This window comes from Micromys minutus (assembly GCF_963924665.1).
Source record: "Micromys minutus genome assembly, chromosome: 11".
Taxonomy (NCBI): Eukaryota; Metazoa; Chordata; class Mammalia; order Rodentia; family Muridae; genus Micromys; species Micromys minutus.
Window position 1 is genome coordinate 13950933 of NC_137980.1, and position 23586 is coordinate 13974518.

Consider the following 23586-nt stretch of genomic DNA (forward strand, 5'->3'; position numbering starts at 1 on the left):
AGAAAGGAATGGAGTTCTGAGACATACTATAAAATGGTTGCAGCATTCACTAGGTGGAAAAGCCAGTATTAAAGGTCCTACAGTGGATGATTTCCTACACAATCCATGGAGCACAGGTTATGGGGGAGACAGATGTGGGAGAGTTTATTGATGACTCTAAGATTGCTTGTAGGTAATGGAAATGCCCTAAAATTAAGCCGTGATCATGGCTGCCTGGCCTTTTGAGTATATAAAATCCAAAGAACTACATAGTTTACAAAGAAAAATTTTGTGTTAAGTGAATTGTATTGCAACATAAAAGTATTTTAAGAAGACTCAACACCATGTTTTCTGTACAGTTTCTTTATCAGTTAATACTTGAATATTTGTTATGCATGTGTGAGGCCTTTGATTTTATCCCTGGCTACAGGAAGGGTGAATTAAGTGTAGCTTATTTAAAGCTGAAAGCGTGTACAGCTGTAGGTGTCTCTGTGGGTGAAACGCTTGCTGCAAAGGCATGATGAACTGAGTTAGGATCTCTGGCACCCACTCAAAAATGCCGCACTATAATCCCAGCACTGGGATAGACAGAGCCCCAGAACTACCTGGTCCCAGTCCAGCAAATTAGTGCATTTCAGGTACCAAAAGAGGCCCTAGTTCAAAACAGAAGATGCCGAGGAACAGAGATAGATACCCAATATCCAACCTTTAGCCTCCACACATGCATGCATAAGTAAGGGCATGCACATGGGTGCATGTTTGTGCACATGCACACGTGTGAGCACACACACACACACACACACACACACACATCTGAATCAAATTATCGAACTCAGGTTCAAACCCCCAGTCCTGGTATGGTGGAAGGACAGAGCCAACTCTATAGGTTGTCTTCTGCACGGGCTGTCCATATGCATGCTATGACTCACATACACACCCTCCCCAATAAATAAATAAATGCAATGAAGCATTTAATGTTCTGAAATGAAAAATCAGAATGAGCAGCTTCTGCCGCAGCATTCGCAGCTCTGTCCGACTGGGCTGGTTGCTTAGCATTTCCTAATGCTGTGCTCAGACCTCACTGCTTTCTCTCAGGCTTTTAGAGAAAATAGTACGTACGCTAGGATTCTGATCTAAACAGCACTGAGTGGCCTGCTTCTGAATTTCAATATTCGTACTATAAATAAATGGCCAATAAATAAGATGGATGAATATAATTGGTATATATACAACAGATGATAGATAGATAATGATAGGTGATAGATAAGTAGATGATTGATAGGTAGATAGATAATGATAGGTGGTATATAAATAGACAATAGACAGACAGACAGACAGACAGACGGATAGATAGATAGATAGATAGATAGATAGATAGATAGATAGATGATATACAGGATAGATAGGTAGATGAACGCATAAGTTATTAATGAGTGGATGGGTAGATAAAGTTCAGAATGATCACAAATGTGAAAACAGGTGGCAAATATATTAGTAAACAATCAAACTATTGTCTACACAATAAGAAACTACGTCACTCTCTCCTATCTGTAACCACCGTTTTATCCCAACTTCTAGGTCATTCCCTCTGTTCTCAGGTTTCTAAGACAAATAATAAATAATAAATCCTTACATAAGTTAAAATGTTACACGTGAAAACACATATGTCTATAAAACAAGGCCCTAACAATAACAATCAGATTTATCTGATTCCATGGCAGTCATGTGACAAGATAGGAAAGCCTAGTGGGCTGCTTTCATTTGCCAGGAAACCCAAATGGCAAGGTGATTGGCATCTGTCCAGGACTTCTTCTTGCTGCTCTCACAGCCAAGGTCGCTATAGAGAGGCTGGGGGTCACAAATGCACTGACCTCTTGGAGACATGGACTTTCATCTTTTGCTAGCATGTCATAGCTGAAGCCCGAGAGTAAGGCACAAAAACAACCTCCCCACTTGGCTTGGGTCCCTTGGAGTGAGTTTGGTTTCATAATTTTCTCCTCTGATGTAAAATAACCAGCTTTGGAAGGGTTCAGGGAAAGGAAACATTTTCAAACAACTCTTATGTGGGTGTTTATTTGAGGAGTAAGACCAGAAAATGGAGAGATAAAATATTTCTGCTTTTTGAGCAGTCTTTCTCCCAATTAGCAGATATTTGTTGTGTTTCAAAACAAACTATGGAATCATATAGCATAATTCTGGTAACTGTATTCTGGAAATATATACCAGGTTCCACCACTAATAATAATTATAGGGTTCCATTTAACTGAACTTAATTTTATACAAAATAAGAATTACTAATACGGTTTTCCCAAGCCTACTTACATAGCTTACACTGGAACTCAGGGTAGGGATGCTGATCCCTCAACTAGACACCCCCCAAAATGGACATTTTATTTGCTTTCTCTACACAGAACAAACACATTACAATACCAGAATCAACAATATTAGCCAGACTAAAAGTAGGCTTCCTGGTCATTTATATTTCTACTTCTTCGACCTATATAACATTACCTATGTAATCTTAGTTATAATATTACCTAATATAATATTAATTATAAAGATTAGTTCATCTTTGTTAGTCTCATTAGTTAGTTGTTTGCTTTTTAGAAACACTTGGGGGTAGAAAGAAAGCAGGGATGGATTAGCAGAACAGGAGGGCTGTGTTGGCTATTAGGTGAGCCTAGAATAAATTTGGAGATGGGGTAGTGGAAAGATTAGTTAATCTTTGTAACTAATGTTACATTAGGTAATATTAGAACCAAGCAGCATATTGATCTAGAAGCTCAGAATGGCTTTTCTATTTCCAAATCCCTGTCTGAGCTCTTACCTCCATGTTGGCGATATCGGAGGTGCCGGGGAGTCGCCGAGGGGGATCTACAAGGTGACATATCTGTGGAGTCTCCTGCTCGGTCAGTTGGTGCAGACTCCACGCCAGCTGCTGGAAGACAGGGCAGTGTTACCCAGACCAGGAGTGCCAGGGTACCTCAACAAAATCAGGCACGGAAATGCAAATTTCCCCGCCACTCGTAAACATTTCATATTGGCTTCCACATTTAAAGTGCTTTCCTGTAAAATCAAGTCGTTCTTTTCAGCGGAATATTAAGAAAGTGAATGGTTAAGAACACAATAATTGTCTTATTGTCTCGCCAACCTGCTAGCTAACCTAGGCTCACCCCTCTGTCCAGGGCAACAGGGGGTCGAAGAGAACAGAAAGTGTGCAGTGGGTTCCCTGCCTCCCAGAATGGCTTTTCTTGAAACAGACAATGAACTTTTTCAGATTAGAAAACAAATTGGAATCAAACCTAGAATTCTCTCTTTGCCTAAGATGTCTGCTAAGGCAGCCAAAGTTTGATCACTAACCCTATGACTCAGGAAGTCCAGAGAAGGTTCTTTCAGATCTAGACATACATTTCCCCCACATGGTAGCATTAGCCAAACATGAGTGTATGACAAATTTATATGAACTAAAGTCATCCATTAACTTCCCTCTATGAGTCATGTCAATGCCTAGTAGACACCAATGGCTAACAGCCACGATTTTGGAAAACAAAGCTATAAAGAAAGCAATTCTCTCTCATCATCAAAAGGTATATTGACTAGCAAGGCCGGGTACACATCACTAATAAGCAAATGAAATTAATTTCTTTTTTTGTTTTGTTTTGTTTTAGATAGGTATTGTTAACGTTAGGCAAGAGCTTGGCCTCTACACTACATCTCCAGTCCAAGGGAAACATTCTTCAGTGGGCTGTAGAAAGTTTAAGGTGATGTGAGTCTTGGGGTGACAGCTGATATCCCCAGATATCTGCAGTCAGGGCTACAGATATGATGCTTCTAAATTCCTTCCTCTGGCTACTTACACAAGGAAAACAACAATGGGTATTATTATTATTATTATTATTATTATTATTATTATTATTATTATTATTATTATTATTTCCAAAGAAAAAAGAACCAAAAATTCATGTGTCCAATAGGACCTCCTTGGCTTTTTAATTGGCTCCTTGATTGACACACTGTGATTAAATTCGTGTCATTCCCACTAATCTATTATCCCAGTAGCTCCTTTCTTGCCTCACCCTTGAAGGTTTTACTCAACAAACATTAAAAAAAATAATGATTTCATGTAGAGCTATTTTTAAACTTTCGTGTTATTTACTCCCTTAGAATTATGGCCACAATTCTGGCCTTTTGAAATGCAGCAGAGAAAGGAAGTGCTTGGCATCTTTTTTCTGAATGGCATGATTACAGCAAAGCTGGCGAGATGCATAAAAAGGAAGAAAAAAAAAAAACAACAGCGCTTAGCTGTTAGTTTTATTATTTTCTAAATAGCTCCTTCAATGTTCAGTAATGAGAAGCATCTGTCATGGAAGAAGGACACAGAATATCAAGTACAGATCCTTGCTTCAATTCAAGCATGCATTCATTCATCTGAGGAGAGGAGGAAACCTTCAGCGTTAACAAAATACAGTTCTCCCATTAATGTTTCGACTGAGAGAATCAAATAGGACATCGCTGTCCTGAAAGAGCAGGAACACAGCGGATAACTGTCAGCTAAGATGGAAGAAGCCTGCAGAAGTCCCGCCAGCCCTGTGGAATAGGGAAGCACTTCTTTCTGGCTTGATCCCTCCCAACCCAGCACTATGCAAACAGCTCTGCCTACAAGACAAGTGGGCAGATGTGGGCTCACAACAAAAGCTAAACTCAGGAGCACTTTCAGCCTCCGGGCAGGCGATTTTCAAACTGAGAACAGGGGAACAGACTCTGGCGCCGTGGGCTGCGCAACCACACTTGGGTGGGGAAATTGTGTAACCGTGAGCTGAGTGAACTTGACTAGGGAAGGGACAGCGATGGTGTTGGCAGCCATTGGGCACTCGGGTCCTGCCTTCCTTGCCATTCAGTTCGTTTTCACTGAGAACCCATCACTAATACATTTGTAACTGTTTAAGGTTTCTTGTTTGTTTGTTTGTTTGTTTTTAAAAAACATTTGGGGGACAAGAAAAGCAGGGACAGCCTAGTAGGACCGGAGGGCCCTGGTGGAATTAGATGAGCCTAGACTACATTTGGAGACCGGGTTGTAGAAAGATTAGATTGTATTATTTATTTCTAAAAAAGTATCGCCCTGTTTATTTTGAGGGATATTTTCTATTTCTCTTCTGCTTCTTCTTTTTCATGCCATTTAAAGTTTGTTTGAACTATGACAAAAGTGACTTTACCATTGTAGTGACAACGAGGTTAGGCCACGGTCACCAGCATGTAAATGAGTTTACTGTAAAACCAGTGGCAGTCGGAGAGACCTATGCTCTCAGTGGATGTCACGGACAAAGCTGATTGTCACAGGGCAATCGTGCGCAGCTGGATTCTGAAGTGCAAAGCAAAAAAAAAAAAAAAAAAAAAAAAAAAAAAAAAAAAAAAAACCCAAAAATGTAGCAGCTTTTTGGCACTGGAGTCTTATTCAAGTTTCCCAGATGTTTTGACTCCTAATGTTATGCAAAGCACATGCAAGCATCTTTCAAATTAAAGATTGGTCTGAGCCTTCTACTTCCCTGCCTTTTGGAATTTTTCAGGACTGGACAGCAAGGGCAATGGAGCAGCACCCTTGACTTACACAGATGTCGCACGCATCTGTGCACACTCATGCAGCACAAGCATGCATCTCCACACATACGCTCTGAATCATGTCCAACCATGTCTCCCATAAAGCTATTCTTGACCAACATTGCCCATACACTAAGGCAGAACAAAAGCTGAGTCTGTAATGGACCCATCTTATCTATCCAGAAGGCCCTCAACCGCCACCCTGGCAGTTTTAATTCTAAGCCTTTTACTGTGGGGATCCATTTACCAAGCCCCAGAGCCAGGAAAGATGAACCTGCTCAGACAAGCTGCCTTCAGCTTTCAGTGTGAATCACATCCTGGCTGTCTTGTCTGCCTCTATTCTGTCAAATAAGAAACTCAGATGTGAAGTCAAGGACTCCAGGGCTCAGAGGACCACACAGAAGACCGTATAACCCCTACCTTCATGTTACTTCCCAGTCTTCTCCCATCGCCTAATTACTTTACCTCTTTTATTTCTAGTCCAGATGTGTCTGGTCATGAGTCTGTTTGACTACTATCTTGACTGCGTTTAGGGGTAATTGGGGAATAAACATATGTAAAGACATTAGAAGCTGCTACAGAAAGGTGGAAACAATAGAAACATAAAAAAGTTCTTAATATTAGGCCGCAAAGAGCTAAGGGGATGATGATATTAGCAGGCAGCTATGCCTGGAAAGCCCAGGAAGCAGAGGTGTGGGCATTTCTAGAGGGCAGTCTTACCTCAGCCAGCTCATCAACCACACACTTTGGACTGTCTGCTCCACCCAGAATGGGAGGCCAACAGCACACAATGAGTTGAAAATGCAAAATAGTTCTAACCTATTAGCATCCAGAGATCATGACTCATACAATAAACTCTAAATCTTTCGTTTGCGGCAAACCCAGCAGGAAGGGGTAATTCTGCCCTTACATGAGCTATTCCTGTTCTGTGAGAATGAACATCTTTAGTCCCAGGTCCTCTCCATGTGCCAGCCTCAGGGTATAAGCAGTCAAGGCTTTGAAACAGCCAGGGAGCCGTGCCCAGGAGAATTTTCTCATTTATCAGAATCTCTTCATGCTATAGTTTGAGTCTCTCTCCATGTTGGAAGATTAATCCCTAGCCCAACTGTGCCGAGAGTTGGGGCCTTTAGAGATGATTAAGTCATAAAAGCTCTACCCTCATAAAATACCATGCTATTAGACAAGAGTAGGTATCTTCCTCTGACCCCTCTCCTTGCTTGAGTAAGGCTTCCCACAGGTCTGCTACTCTACACACACACACACACACACACACACACACACACACAGATGAAGTTCATTTCTTGGACATCTTGCCTTTTAGAATCTCTGAAAAACAAACTCCTATTGATTATGAATTACATAGTTTTAGATAGTGAAACAGCTGCAAACAGATTGAGCCCTAAATCTGTCTAAATGTCTTCTAGCTTATTACTCCAAGAGGAAAAACACCCTGTTCATCTGTAACCCACACTAAACAGTGTCCTAAGTGTTCTAGACCAATGCTCTGCACTTTAAGGGTACAACTTGAAAATCAGAACTAAAGAGGGCAGTGACCAAAGAATGTGTATGTCCTTGTATGTAGACATGTATGTCTTCTTGTGTATATGTATGCTCCTGTGTAAGTGCATGTGTGTGCTCTTGTATATGTGTTCTTGCATGTGTGTTCATGTGTGTTTGCTTGTGTATATGTATTCATGGGTGTGCATGTGTGTGTATCTGTGTATTCTTGTGTGTTCATGTTGTGTATATGTGTACATGTGTATGTTTGTGTATGCATGTGTGCATGTGTGTATGTGTTTATGTATGTATATGTGTGTGTACTTGTATGTGTGGGTGCTTACATGTGCTTCCCAGGACAACTGAGATCAGGATCTTGAAGAGATATTTATACTTATGTTCTTTGCATGTTCCTTAAAAATTAAGGAAATCCTTTCACATACAATATAGTTGAACCTTAAGGCTACTAAGGTAAGTGAAGAGAGTCAGTCACCAAAGGCCAAAAATGGTGTGATTTCCCTTCCAGTAGACTTACAGCAACAGAAAATAGGATGGTGCTTGGCAGATTCTGAGGAATGAGGTTCTGTTCACTGGTTGTGTTTTCATGTTCGAGATGAAAAGGTTCTAGTGATCCGTTGTGAATACTTTTGATTGCTCAACTTTCTTGTTATTAAAAAAAATCATTGTGGTAGTAAGAACAGAGGAAAGGAGAAAACCATTAGAAGGACTTTGTTTTAATCTGACTCAGTGTTTGGATGCCTTAGGGAAACTAGGCAGTTCTGCTTACGGGGTTGCTCATGGTATCTAAGCAGGGAAAGGCTGTTCATGCTCAGAAGAACAGTCACTCCAAAGAGCTCCCAATAACCCCTACGCATACAGCTTCATTACCCAGACTTGGTCTGCCTCCTTCCACTAAGTCACCAGGCTCTCTTGGGTCATATCAAAGACACATCCTCAGCCAGGCGCAGTACCCCTGCCTTTCTGCTTTCTGCTCGTGTCTTCCCCTTGTAATTGCACATCTTTTACCCACAGAGTCAATGTAGGGCACCATCCCATTTCTCCACACAACAGTTCCAGCCACTGGAACACATACAGCATCTGCTCAACTTCCAGAACAGCCCTGGCCATTCATGGGGCAGCAGACCTCATTCCAGCCCTGAAATCAACCAAAGGAAGTCAGGAAGCTGTCACGGAAATCCTTGACCCTGAAGTGCTGATTCCAAAGAACAAGAGTATACAGATTTCTTCTTCATTCGCTGGAATCTGGTAACAGAGGGAAAAGAAGCCACCATGTTTTGGGAAACTCTTGGACTTCCCAGGACACTGCAGCCTCAGAGAGGGTTAAGATTAAACCCATTCTATCTCAGGAGCTGTTGCCTGTACATGGGTGGGATAAGTTCTCCTAGCTGGGCTGCCTTGTCTGGCCTCAGTGGGAGAGGATGCACCTAGCCTCACAGAGACTTGATATGCCAGGGTAGGGGGATACCTAGGGGACCCCCACTCACTCCAAGGGAAGGGGAAGAATATGGGGGAAAGGATTGTGGGAGGAAGTGACAAGGATGGGGAATAGTGAGAGGGATGTAAAGTGAATAATTAATAATAATAATAATAATAATAATAATAATAATAATAATAGCCCAAGTCACTCCATCTATGGAGGTGCTCAGACGCCGGTGTTGTATAGAACCCCAGTTACATCTGTTGCCTAGTCCTTGCCTCGTTATTTCCAGGAATACATCATGATTTTGCAAAGCTTGTTGTTTTAATGGCTTTTTAATTATCTTCCCCCTTCCTCCTCCTTAATTGTTCACTCGTCAATTTAAAGAATTTCTTTAAAGAACAAAAAAAAAAAAAAAAAAAAAAAAAACCCAAAACGCTGCCACTTTGGATGATGACAACCACTCCAGTTAAAATTCCATTAAACCCTTCACCCAGCAGGTTTATTTAAGTAATCTGGGGGAGACAGCACATAGGAGTTTATTTAAGTGATCTGGGGGAGACAGCACATAGAAGCTTCAAGCAGAAAGGAGGCCTGGGCACCCTCCCCTGAAATCTGAGAGCTGTCTAACTTGTTGCCTGACTTTTACGTTATCATCAATAAGTAACTCCATTATATTAAAGGGGGGGGGGAAGTTCTCTGCTAATGCAGCTGTGAAACTTGCTTATGTTCTTCACATTAGCACCGGGTTTTAAATACAAGAGGCCAACCGTAGAGCCCCAAGGGGCACAGCCCTAGGAAGGCCGTGCAAGGGCACCAGCTGCTTTTCCTATTGCTGTGACCAAATCCACGTGAAAAGCAACCCAAGGAGGTTCAGCGCATGGCAGTAGGGAAGCTGCAAGCTTAGGAAAGTGGGAGAGTCCATCACTTTGTGTCCACAGCCAAGAAGCTGAGAGAGAGAGGTGAGCAGTGGTGCTCAGCTGCTATGCTTCTTTCTGTTCAGCTTGGGACCCCAGTCCTGGGGTGATGCTGCCCACAGTGTGTGCGGTATCCCCGCATCACTTAACTCAGTCTATACACATCTCATAGGCATCTCCAGAGGTAATCATCTCTAGACCTTGCTGAGTCAACAGTCAGTCTTAGCTATTACACTAGAGGGCGCTCAATTAGTTCCCCCGTGTGTCTTTCTTTATTCCCTCCTTCACTCAATCTCCATTTACTGCCTGCCAGGCACCGTCCAAGGCATGGAAAATGCTGAGAAGAGCAAGCTAGACTAGGTCGGTCGCTGATCTCACGGAGTTGGCTCCGGTAAAGACTTAAAAGGTTCTGTCATAGGAACAACCAGGGGGTTCTGAAGACACGTAGCCTAGTAGATGAGAGGGTCTGAAGAGTGTGCTCTGGAGAGGGACACTGCAACAAGGCTTGGAGGAGCTGTAGACCCCAGAAGGAGAAATGTACTATTCTATATGCAGTGGGGAGCCAATACAGAAGGCAAGCCCAGAAGCCCTGTGATAGAATCCACAACTCTAAATACCAGTTTAGAGTCATCCATGGCGGACTCATGCTTACAATCCCAGCTCTTGTAGAGTTTGAGGCAGAAGCATCATTATAAATGTAAGACCAGTCTTGGGTACAGAACAAAAACCCACCATAAAGTCAACAAAATTTGACTGTGTCATGGAAAATGAACAGTTTCTGCTTTGATTTGGCTCACTATACCTTCAACATTGCCTGAAACAGCCCCTCCCCCATGACCAAGCCCTGCATGCTCTCAGTGCTTCCAGGCTAGGTCACCCTGGGGACGAAAGGGTTAGGAAGGACAGATCCTCCATGCAGCCACAGAGATGGAGAAAACTGTGAACCTAAGGGATTGAACAAGAGCGATCAAGGTTTATCTTTTAGACAAAGAATCATGGTAGACTCAGTAGCCAGTCAGCCTTAAGCAAAATCCAAGAACTTCCCAGTAATATAATTTCCATGCGCCAGTCCCTTGCGGATGACTAACTACAACTATCCCTGACTGTAGAGAATGAGGAAAACTAGCAGCTGCCTGCGCCCCAGGGCAGGAATCTGCAATAATGATGTTCTTTATTCAACGGGCACTGTATCCATCCTGCCTTCTATACAAACATAAAAATAAACAGCTAAAAAAAAAACAAAAACAAAAACCGTATCTGAGACTCCAGAATAAACGGTAGGAACCAGGCAGCTGCAAGTGTGGGATGTGATCGCGTCAGTGTGCTAGAGAATACACTCTGAATACAGAGCCCCGTGGGGCCTTTCATCACTCTCCTCTCTGGCCCCTGACTTTGATCTGGAGCAGAGAAGACCCCTTGCTCAGATCCAGTGGTACTTTACCAGTGTGAGGTGGCGGCGAAGCAGCAGGGCTGTGGGCGGTGGTGGGGCTACTGGAAGATGAGGATGTAGTCAGGTCCAAGGCTCCGATCCTTGAGTTCAAGGAAGATGTCAAAGACAGCTTTCTGGCCCTCACCGGGGAGGACGTTCTGGACACGGCCAGGGGAGGTGGGGAAGAGAACTTGCGACAAAGGCGTGGGGATTTTCCATCTACCAAGTGTTCTCTGTTGTTCTGGCTCGTGGCAAAAAATAACTCTAAGGACCTAAGAGGAAGAACAAATTAACAGATTGTAGACGAATGGAGACAAGTCTCAGATATCGTGCAGGAACAGACTCTTGGCCAGTCTACATCTGATGGTCTTGGTAGCACTCCTACGGCTGCATTTTCCTTAATTTAAATGCTACAAGTGCTCGTACCCTTGCTAGGAGAGCACAGATACTGTCCAGGCCGTCTGGTACCTTGACGCCGAGGAGTAGTGAAGCCTCTAAAGTAAAGGCCAATAGCATTCCATCTTTGGGGGGGGGGAGAGTTCTTGCTACCGAGTTAACAACACATCCCTTTCCTCAGATGATCCACAGTATGTTAGCACTTAAAAGCATGTTTGCCAATAATAATAATAATAACAACAAAAATAATAACAATAATTAGTAATGATTGCGATGATGTTAAAATAAATGAACCAGCTTATTAATTACTATCATTTATTATTAATAGATTACGCTATTAATCATAGAGTAACCTAGGTCAGCTGAAGACTTCAGACATCTCTATGTCTTCTCTGCAGGAACTCTGAAACCTTTAACTTAACACCTCCGCTGATGGAGTAAGGTCAAAGGTGAGCCAACATAGTTTAGGAGCTGCTCTTAGAGACTGACATCTGCAAAGCCAGGATACCTGACAGGAATGGAAGTGAATGGCCTCTTGTAGATGTCCGAGAGCTTCGCCAGCACTACGGCGGCCGTGGTGAAAATGCGGTATGTGTGCAGGAAGGTATTTAGGAAGTCGATGCTCAGAAACCGCAAGTCTGTCAACCGCTCCAAGAGGCGCTCCACGCTGGCGTAGCGGATCTGGGGCACTTTGCAGGAATTGAGTGTTTTACTGAAACAGATGTCAGTGTCGTCTTTATGAAGACGGGCATCAGACCTACATGCAAAGCAGGAGCCTGTGAGCAAAGCTGGCATAGCTTCCACTGAGCCACTGAGTGCTGCAGCCTTTGTAAACACACACTCAAATGAGGCTTCTGGTGTCTTCCACGGATGACAGAGCCATGTTCAGGTGATAGGACATGCTACGGATGTGTTTGGAAACACCATGTGCCACCAGGACATTCTAACTTAGGGAGGCTGGAATGAATTATGTGGTTTGGAATGACATGATTTTACTATGTGGATCCCTTCTTGTCCTATCTCAACCGTGTTTTATTAGAAAGGCTAAACCAGTGTGGTCTTTGTGGAAGGAGGAAAGATTTGCCACGTACTTTTGCAGAATTTCAGAAGTATGCTTAGAACAGAGTGATGGGGAGCCCTAGTGTACGGGGGAGGAAAAGGATCCTCTGCTGTGTAAAATATTAGGATGGACTGTATTAGAAATATGTGACAGCAGTATACAAGATATAATTTATTATTTTACCGCCTAAAACCAAATCTTTGATTTGTTGATTATACTGCTTCTGATATTATAACATGCTACTATTCTTTATGTATTATTCCATTCCAGTATTTTCTTACATTGACCTTCTCATCCTTTTTAAAATTTTCCCTTTTATTTTACTTAACTTTTTATTTTCCTTTTATTTATTTATATTATATTACATATTATGTTATATTTATTATATATTATATTTGTTATATAATATATTATATCATGTCTATTATTTAATTAACAAATCGACTAATTTTAAATAATAATTTATTTATTTTTAATTAATTAATATATTTATGTGTGAAGGTAGAGGACAGCTTGCAGGAGTCAGCTCTCTCCTACTGTGTGGGTCCCAGGGGTCAAGCCCAGGTCACTGGGTTGGGGATCCCTTTTTTCACTGTGTAACCTTGCTGGGCCCTCTCATATTTTTCCTAACTTCTTACACTGAATGCATAATTGATTTATTTTAGTCTTTCTAGCTTGTTAATATGCTTAAGATTTTAACATAATTTAACTCACAAATTGCATGCTAAATTTGCATTCTGTTTTCAATATTCTGCAATATAGAAAATGAATTCTTTAAAAAAAAACCAATAAGACTGGCTAACCACCCTGTGATTACCACCCAATACTGGTGTCATGTGAAACAAGTCTACTTCATAGTTCTACAGATCCTTCCCCCTGCTGCCCCTTCACTGGAGGCCTCACGAGGAGGGCTACTGGGACCCCTTAGGCTTCGCTTCCTTACCAGTTCTGCTCCTCAGAACACGGCAGTGCTGGCCGCCATTACTTTGTTAAAGGATGGTAAAACCCGGCCCGTGCATTTTCCGAGAGCCAAGTTCTCGCGAGGAATCAGCTGGTGGTGTTATGAGGGTTCCTGCTCAGACCCTCTAATGCCTTGAAGACTTTTCAAGTATACATTTATTTCTTTGGGCGAGCAGGGACCAGCAGCTTCCTATGCTTGCTCTAGCATGAGTTGTGTGTGATGTAGGCTGGGGCACTTTGCGTCATGAAAGAGCACTTTAAGGGACCAGCCTTCCTCTGCAAAGGGCCCGGCCCAGGGTAGCCTGCTAACTTCGTTCCCATTGTTGATTTTGGAAATATTAGTGGGTCTTCGGAGGTTTGTTGAAAAGCTACAGTACTCTCTCATCTATGCATGACCCTCAACCAACAGCAGCTTTCTGCCTCTCAAACTCTCATTTCTCAAAAGGCCAGAGTGACTTTTATGAATTAATCAGTTGCTTATAAAATAGTTGAATAAAATAGTCAATTTTTTTCTTTCACGTATTCCATCAAAATCTCCATTTCCCAAGAAAATAAAGGGCAGGTATTAACAGAAAGAGAGCCTCGGTCTATATGCCATTTAAAGGACTGTGTTCATGCAGGAGCTGCTGCGATGCCGCATTCTAACTAGTTTTGAGCTTCCCATCCTTTTTTCACTATAATTAATTTGTTCAAAACCACTAGGAAGGAAGAAGTGAGCGTGAGATTAAGTTAAACTAATTACAGCACTGTCCTTCAAATTTATGATTATATTTTCACTTTGAGAAAAGAAATTAAGTATTATCAAATTACTCCATTTTCTGTTATGACACCGAATGGACTCTCCCACGATTTCCTGAGGGACCCCCCCAAGAAAGACACAGAGTGTTTACTCAAACCTCCAATGGCAAGAGCAGCTGCTTTATGGTAAACACATAAAAAGCGATCCCGAGAGATCAAAGGCAAATCGCCCACTATAACTGAGGAGTTGTTTATGGTGTCCTTCCAGCAACAAGATGTGGCTGCGTTTTTCTCTTAACTCTGAAAAAACGTTCATCGGCCCTCCCCTCCCCGCCTCTCCAATGACTGTAACCATGGAGACAGATGCGCAGGGAAGCAGGATTGCAGTCCTTGAGCTATGCTTTCCTCTGATTGAAGAAAACCATCGAGGCTGGCAAAGGGATAAATGAATTATGAACCCCCTCTGTGCCTCAGGACTATAGCGATTGGGACCAGCCCTGGCCAGTCAGCAGGTTTTTCTCATTCCTGTGTTACTTCCGGGAATTCAAAGGCAGAAACATTTGTTCTGTGTGAAAGTGATTCTGCAAATGACAGTGGGCAGGTGTTTTATCTGTCATGGTAGGGCCCAGCAAATGTGTATGGCACCACCCACAGGGTTAGACACACAACTGAAGTTTTGGTTAACTTTGGAAGTCAACAAAATGTGTACAGTTGCTTTGGGGCCCATGGGCTTTGAACTTACAACGCCTGACTTACCATAATGATTCTAAACATGGACTCCCAAATACATATTGAATGTGAAATCAGAATCCTCACATAAAAATTAATAAGAAAATCCTACTCAAAAAGTAAAACATGATTTAAGCCTGACGTAATATCCCATACTTGTTCTGAATGTTCAGGTATTTTAATTAATTCAATAAGAAATCTCCAAGTTTAAAACCTAGGAAATTAAATTTAACCTATTTTTGCTCTAGAGTTTAAAAACAGCCCTCCCCAAAAATAGTTTAAAATTGTGACTAAAGTGTAAGAGGCTATTTTTAAATTTCATTTTAGTATTTGCTGGTATTGCATTCTCTGTCTTCATATGACACTCTTGTGCATAGGGACCACACTAACACAACTCTGAAGCACGATCACCCTTCTAGAGGTAAGGCTGCAGTTTGTCTCAGCACGACAACTCAGACCTGAAAATCTCCACACAGGAAAGCATGAAAGAAATGTTCTTATTGTCAAATAACTTAAAAAATATATAGCCAAGATGTTTTTAAAGAAGACATTCTACTCCAAAAGTTGTGGAATGCAAGGGACAGGAGAGATAGTCAAGAGAGATAGGTCAAGGTCACTAATGCTTTTCTGGAGGACCTAGGTTCAATTTTCAGCATCCACATGTTGGATCACAACTGCCTGAACTCCAGGCTCCGGGGAGCTGATGCCCCCTTCTGGCTTCCAAGTGCACTGCACGCATATGGTGCACAGACATACATGCAGACCAATACCCAATCACATACATTTAAAACACAAAAACGATGTGGAACGAAAACAACCAAAAACAAAGTGAGAATAAAACAATTTCTTCCCCGGGTTCTCTAAGTTTGAAAATGAAAAAGGCACACAGTCTCAAGACTGTTGACACAGAGGATCTGACGTGCATAGCTGACAGCTATTGGTGTAATTCCTCATTCTCAACTACGGCCTCCTAGTGATCCCATTAAGCTGCGGGTCTTGCTTTGTTGAAGAATGAACAAAATGGTAGCCTGAGCAATGGCCTCTGAGCAAAGCCAGACACATGCAGTGAGCAGATAATGCCATGTTCACGCCAGCTGACGTCTGTCACGTGTGCTCAATGTTTGAATCTGGCTCTATAGCCAAATCTGAGAGGATTCATACTCACTGTGACGACGCCAATAAGTCAGCCACACCTTTATCTACCACCGACCTTGAGCAATGTTTAATGTTGACCTTGAACATCTTGACAGGATTTTTGTCCTGAACAAGGGTATATGTTAATAGCATAAGAACAAATCTCAGTGCTAGCTGCAAACGTGCTATGAATCTGAAAAGGCATTTGATATTAGTTATTGTTCGTTGTAGGGATTTAACATGAATTACTTCATGTCTGACACATGTATGCTCTCCAGAAGAGGCGATTCCTCCTGACAATGTTCTGTTCAAGGGTTCTCATTCTCTGCTGATCTGATCTTGATTAAAATGTAGGGAAGAGGGTTTCTGCACTTACTTTATCATATGTGGCACAGAAACTTTAGAGTTCTCTTCGAAGACTATAGTCATCAATCCATTACACCGTATATTGTCCACACACTGTGAAATAATAACATTTAAAAGGTAATTACAACCCACATAAAAAGTCAGGCAAGTCATAGATTCCAAAAAGTCAGTTTGATTCCTCTTCTGTATGCTTCACACACACACACACATACGGGGGGGGGGGGAAGGGGAGGGAGGAAAACAGATAGATAGATGCTACCTATTTATAAGCTAATTAAATGCTATGTACATAATCAAACTGTATCAGCCAAATGCATGACAAATACCAGTGGGTAGATATAAAAGCCACATTTTCCCAGAGTTGTTATTATCATCATGGATCTAAGGACTCAAACTCAGGACCTTGCACATGCTAGGCAAGCACTCCTTCCTGCTCCTCAGTTTCTTAGAATTCGGAGTCACGATGTCACTCTGTCAAATTCTGTGTCAGCACAAACACTAACTGGAAGGTTAGTATTTTCTGCCCCAGCTACACTCATTTCTGCCACCAGGAGCAATATGGAGCAGCCAGAATATAAATGGCATTTTGGATGGAAATCTCTCACGAGCAAGCTCTGTGAGAGCCATGCCCACGTCTCAGGTGCCCTTTTGCCAACAAATTCCCACATTCTACTAGTTTGTCTGTCAGTTTCTGTTGGCACCACATAAGGTTGGTGAGGGGGGCAGAGTGTGATGTCTTGTGTTTCTGCACACTTAACACTCTGTGACCACTTTTCCTGTTTTCTAAGAGAACTCAGAAACTTTGGTTAATTCCCAACTTTATGTGTGTATATACCCTATTTACTTAAAACCTTCTTCTGAAATAACTTGGGGTTAAAGAAGAATTCGTTCTGCATTATAAACATTCCTTTAGGAGACGATGACTAAAAATGAGAATTAGACAAATTTTAAAATCAAATCTTGCTTCTAAATTATGCCACATAGTTCAAGTCTGTAACTGAATGGTACAGAGACGACCATTACAACATGACCTCACATAGGCCTGAATTTCGTGGCCTAACCTGAGTCCCAGTGCCAGATGAGAGAACGACGTGTATAAGAGGTTAGATCATTAATTTTTTGGTCAAATTGGTCTATACGTCATTTTTATGTTTGTTTTTTCTTTCAGAGGTTGTTTTCTTCAAGTCTTACATTATTATTATACCAGGAAGAAAGGATCCATGCCGAATAAAATGAGGTTTTCCTTTATGCCATTCCTTAAACTCCAACATTGGAAATAACTTCAAGTTTTGTTTCTCCAAAAAAACCTTATTTATCTATGAATGTGATTATAGGTGAATTTAGGCTCCACCTAACCTCTACAAGGTTGACACTAAAAATATAGAAGACAAGTCAAGATAGACCAGGACAGAGTAGATTTGTACAAAATGCAGAAAACAGTGAGATAAATCTCAGGATGAAAACACAACACAGATTCATGTCTGAACACTTGCTACAAGAAGCCCTCAAAATAATGAGGCTATGGGGTACCAGCCCAAAGATATACACACCAAAACATACAGAATTCACAAACTGCCCGAACTCTAGTGAATTCTCGTCCAAGTCAGAGGGGGAAAAAAACAGTTTCTCGTAAAGAAAATATATAACGCTGATGTCAGAAACACCTTCAAATCCAGATGAACAGCCCTGTCCTGGACTCCAGAGAACAGAGTCCAGAGGTGGCTTCCTTCTGTGAAGTTGATTCTAAGCACAGGCCTCATACTCTCAGCCATTCCTCCTCAGGGGTGGAGGAAATGCTGCTACAAAACTGATTCCCATAGTTCTTAGGATATTAGAAAGTGAAAACACCCCGCTCCCAAGTCCTGAGACAGCATAGAATATGCTCAGTTTTGACGTGGTTCCACCGGTGAGACAAATTGCTATAGGTTAGAATCCTCTTGGACCTAAAACACAATGACAAGGTCTTTACAGGAGTTCCCAGGGTCCGGTGACAATGTGGGTTGGTGACCCTGTGCACAGTTCATAAAGAAGGTGCGCACAGCAACATCAGGTCGGTGGCTGGAGTCAGGCAATGGGGAGGAAGAATCTTAAACATGGACTTTTATCCTGAAGGGAAGCCATTGAGCGCTTCTGAGCATTCCTTTCTGTTGGGTGATCTAAACTGGGCTTGTGGAGATACTCCTTGAAAGGGGAAAGGAGAAGCAAAGACCCCGTAGGGTCATTAGAACAACATTCTGAGTTGATAAATGAAATGATCTATGCCACCCAGAAGATGAGCTGTGGAAATGAAAAGTGAGATATTTTGGAGGGAGAGAGAGAGAGAGAGAGAGAGAGAGAGAGAGAGAGAGAGAGAGAGAGAGAGAGAGAGAGAGAGAGAGAGAGATAGATCAGTTATACCATAAAACCAAGGAGAAAACAATGATAAAAACCAAAGATGACCTTTGTTTTAGTCAGGGTTTCTATTCCTGCACAAACTTCATGACCAAGAAGCAAGTTGGGGAGGAAAGGGTTTATTCAGTTTACACTTCCACATTGCTTTTCATCACCAGAGGAAGTCAGGACTGGAACTCAAGCAGGTCAGGAAGCAGGAGATGATGCAGAGGCCATGGAGGGATGTTACTGGCTTGCTTCCCCTGGCTTGCTCAGCCTGCTTTCTTATAGAACCAGGTCTACCAGCCCAGGGATGGCTCCACCCACAAAGGGCTGGGCCCTCCCCCCTTGATCACTAATTGAGAAAATGCCTTACAGATGGATCTCATGGAGGCATTTCCTCAACTGAGGTTCCTTTCTCTGTGATAACTCCAGCTTGTGTCAAGTTGACACAAAACCAGCCAGTACAACCATACTGTAAGGTAATTTACATTTTTTCTCATGCCAATAATGATGCTGATGATAATGATAATGTCCTTTGTCCTTTGATTAAAACAGAGCTTAACACTCACCAACCTATTTTTTGAATTGTCAAGAACACCAAGAAGTTGCATTCAATATAAATCCTGGGGTCTTTACAAAATGGGTGCTCCACAATCTCACACATTACATACTTATAAACTGGACTAAAAGCTAAAATACTCTGGTAAAAGCATCTCTCTGGAGAATGGTTTACTCTGGCTCATGGTCCAAGGTTCAGTTCACGATGGACTGCATCCACACTCAGGAGCAGATAAAGGATGAATGTGGGCCAGTGCTCAGCCCCCTCCTTTCCTCCCTCCCTCTCTCCCTCCCTCTCTCCCTTTCTTCCACCATTGCTTACAGTCCAGGCTCCTCTGTGGAGGGAACTGTCCTGTTCATGATTAAAATAGGTCTTCCTTCATCAATTAATCAAGCTAATCCTTACAAGTATAAGCAGAGACCCAATTCTCAAGTGATTTTAATATCTGTCAAGTTGACAGCACTAGCCATTACAGCCCACTGTTTCAAATTCACTTCTTAATAGAAACCAGGGGTGGAGGTTAACATTTATTATCTTATCAGGCTGTGAATTCTGGCATGGAGTAATCAAGAAAGAGTTTTGTGGTAAGAGGCTTAAAATAGCCAGGGAGAGAGAGAGAGAAGAGAGGTCTCTCTTTTCCTTCAACACCTTCCCAACTACTGTAACAACGTCCTTCTCTCCAGTGTCCCACACATACAATGAAGATGTCACTGGAGTAGCAAACACAGAAAGTAGGAGAGTGGAAACATGGTGCTGGTGACTTCTATAACAGTGAGCCATATTCCCTCATTTTCTTTTACTATTCTAAGCAAATTGCCCAATTACATAAACAACAGCTCTCACTATGATTGTGCAAGCAAGAACGGAGCTGAGGCCACCATCACAACACATCAGCCTAGTGTTGCCCACGGCCTCACCGAGGTCAACATTCTACTCCAGTGGAACCCAGTCTAAAAGGAGCAAGAAGAAGATGTGACTGAAGTCGCACACTTATGTCACAAAGGGACAGCTACGTCTCCTCCAACATAGGCTCGACAAGCAGATTTAACCCGTTTTTAGGGATTGACAACTCCATTCCTTAAAGAATACAGGAATTGGGTGAGTCCTGAGTCTGGACAGCCAGGAAATATATCCTTGGCAAAGAACTCAAAGAGCATCTGACATGTGCAGGACCAAGTTGGAGAATAAGAGAGGGGTAGAGTGTTCCTGCACCCCACACAAGCTATAAGAGAAGGCAGGGCATCAGAGGACAGACCTGCAGACTGAGTATGCCCCTTCTCTCTTCCTGGAGACCAGACGAAAAGTCCTCACTCTCACTTCTTGAAACAAGGAACCAAGAGGACATGGGTCTTAAGACTATTCTGCCTAGATCCCTTGCCTAGGAAACAGATCTGTTTCTATAGAAACCAAAGGAGATGTGATGTGTGGTCACTGTGCCAGAGGCAAGAGATGGTACCAGTCCTAGGAGCCAAATGGAGTTGCTTTCCATCCTCAGCATAAAAGCAAGCCATGCCTCCCCCGCCCATCTTCATCTACCACCTCACTGGTCCAGGGACTGTTAGTTACAGTCAGACCTTGCAGACTGACTCAGAAGATGCACAAGGAAAAACCTTGGACAAAACAATAGCATCAGACAGAGCGCAACAAAGATCTGTGAAACAGGGAGAGCATCTTTCTTTTTCACCTCTTAAACACTATATGTCACACTGCTTTTTTGGCTGAAATAAATTTCACTTCTTCAGACACATGTAATTCTATAAAGAGAGATTAAAGGTGACCATAATACCCAAAAGTTACCACAAGAAGACATAAGAGTTTTTAACTATTTAGTTAAATCACTCCTCATCCTAAAAGTAGAATATGAGCCTCTTTCTACTTTTCTCAACTCTCTCCCTTCACAAACATAGGAATGGGTATTTTGGAAATCAGGAGATATAAGCAAAAGGAGAATATAGATCTTTGTCATCTTAGAGTTTTATCTTGATTTCACTTTAAAAATTTAATTTGTCTCTATTTATGTGTATGAGGGTTTTGTGTATGTGTGTGAAAGTGTACCACATGCCTTCCCAGTGCCTGTAGATCCCAGGAGAGGGCATCATATTCCCTAGAACTGGACTTATGCAGTTGTGAGCCACTATGTGCATGCTGAGAATTGAACCCCGTTCCTCTGCAAGAGCAATAGGTCCTCTAAACCTTGGAGCCATCTCTCCAGCCCTGTATATTTTTATTTATGATATATCTCAACTATCTAGAAAAAAAATAAGACATTCATACGTCAGCCAAGCAAGCAAACTTAACTCCCATTGACACATTCAAGTATCTGTATAGGGCATTCTTTGTCTTTTAAGGATATAAAAGATAATAAACAGAGCAGAACCCCTTTTTTCTTCCATTTCTCTAGGCTCCTCCCACTCAGATGTAAGCACCATGAGCTATAAAATCTTCTCTGTCTTAGTGGTGAAACAATACAACCCAAAGCAATTAGGGGAGGAACGAGTTTATTTTGATTACATTTTCACATTACTCTCCATCACTGAAGAAAGGCAGGATGGGAGCTCGAGGCAGGAACTGGGATGCAGGAGCAGATGCAGAATCCACAGTGGGACATTGCTTACTCTTTGCAGGAGAACATTGACCCCATGGCCTTCTTTCTTGTACAACTCAGAACCACCTGCCCAGGGGCTTCACCACCCTGCCCACATCAACCATTGATCAATAAGATGCCCTACAGACTTGTTGTCACGCAATCTGTATGGAGCCATTTCCCTTTGACAGTTAAGGTTCCCTTTGACAAAAACAAAACACCAAGCAAAACACTCACTCACTCTTTTCTCCTTTTAAAATAAGTTATATTTGAGTGTATTTGTTCAATACAATACATATGGTATTATTTGTAGTTTTGAAATTCACAAAGATGTTTGCATTCTTCACACTACACTGCATTGAGATTTATTTCTGTTCATCGGTATTGTTCAGTGATTGATTTTAACTGCTCTGTATCCTATGGTCTAAACAGACCTACTTATATAGTTAAGAGGTTTACATTTTCTGCTGTAGCAAGAATACAACTAAGTTCACAGATTCCTGCCTGTGAAAATGCTTCTACCACTATATCTTCTAGTTCTTCAAAGTAATTTTAAGATTTTTCTGTTCGTATTTGATCTTCTTCAGATTTGCCTCATTGTCAAGAATTTACTTGAGTAGAAGAGGCTTAGAATTCGGCATATTTCTTTAATCTGATGTGTCATATCTTTCATTTTTTAATAAAACAATCTCTACTCATGTTCACTTTGATGATGACATTGTACTTTTCTCTAATCTTTCTAACCCTCGCCCAAACCTTCCAGTGCTAGTTTCTGCTGCTGTGTCTCTTTCAGCTAGTTTTCCTGTCCTTTACATAAATTTCTTATACATGTGTCCCCAGCCTTTGATCTTCTCACCAGCCATGATTAATCTACCATCCTTAATGAATTTCCCAAGGTTTGTAATTTTGATGTTTGTAGTTTCCATTTAAGACTATTTATTAGGTATTGGGCTGGGGGGTGGGGGGGTATGGGGTGGAGAGCAGTTGGGAGCACTCACTGCTCTTCCAGAGAACCCAGGTTCAATTCCCAGCATCCAACATGGCAGCTCACAACTGTCTGTAACTCTAGTTCCAAGGAATCCAACACCCTCACACAGATATGCATTCAGGCATAACACCAATGCACATAAAATTAACAAATCATTTTTACAAAGATTATCTGTTCAGTTTCTTGGTGATCTGGCTTTGGCATTATCTTAAGACCGTGATGGATTTCCTTCAACAGCTTCCCTCCATCTTGGTCCCTTTCTGGTATTGTTTTACTATGTTTTAATCATTTGTAGTTTACAGTCCTAATGGTATTATCGTCACTATTATCTGACGTTTGTTCAAAGTATCCCTGTGCTCTCTAGAGATATTTACCTCCCAGGTTTGTTATTTTTAAAAAATATTCAACTTATATCAAAAACCAGGTACTGCTTAGAGTGTAAATCGAGATTTGCTTTCATAACCCTCTGGGGGATTTCAGCAATCAATAATTTATCAGCTTGGGATTTTTGTGCCATTAAATTCTAATTCCAGAAGCCAGAGATACCTTGTCAGGATCTGCTCAGAAGGACAAATGCCTTATTTCTTTTAGTGCCAATGGGTGAAAAATTTTAAGTCCTTGTCTTGCAAAGGAGATAGCTTTCAGTGCCCAGACTTTGAATGGGGATCCTGATGACTTTCATCAGTCTTGGGTTTCTGTCACCCTATCTTTGTGTTAACCCTCCTGGGAACAAGGGTCATCTTCCATCTGTAGCCCTTCTCCAGGCTTTGGAGGACAAGCTTTCAGATCTCATACTTCTTGTGATTAGAAATTTCTCTTCCTCCCTGTGTGTGAGGAAGTCACC

General features: G+C 41.9%; 1 protein-coding gene across 2 annotated transcripts in view; it reads right to left on the reverse strand.

Annotated features, from left to right (window-relative positions):
* Nucleotides 1–23586, reverse strand: part of RASGRF2 (Ras protein specific guanine nucleotide releasing factor 2) — a gene marked incomplete at its 5' end in the record, with an annotated part of 201360 nt that overhangs the window by 68516 nt on the left and 109258 nt on the right. Inside the window, 4 exons of one of the 2 annotated variants that reach the window (XM_080925252.1) lie at nucleotides 2807–2914; nucleotides 10868–11127; nucleotides 11760–12008; nucleotides 16249–16331. In XM_080925252.1, coding sequence (XP_080781378.1) covers nucleotides 2807–2914; nucleotides 10868–11127; nucleotides 11760–12008; nucleotides 16249–16331 — 700 coding nt within the window. Of the gene's footprint in view, nucleotides 1–2806; nucleotides 2918–10867; nucleotides 11128–11759; nucleotides 12009–16248; nucleotides 16332–23586 lie in introns of both variants that reach the window. The other variant, XM_080925251.1, reaches the window with a different exon arrangement.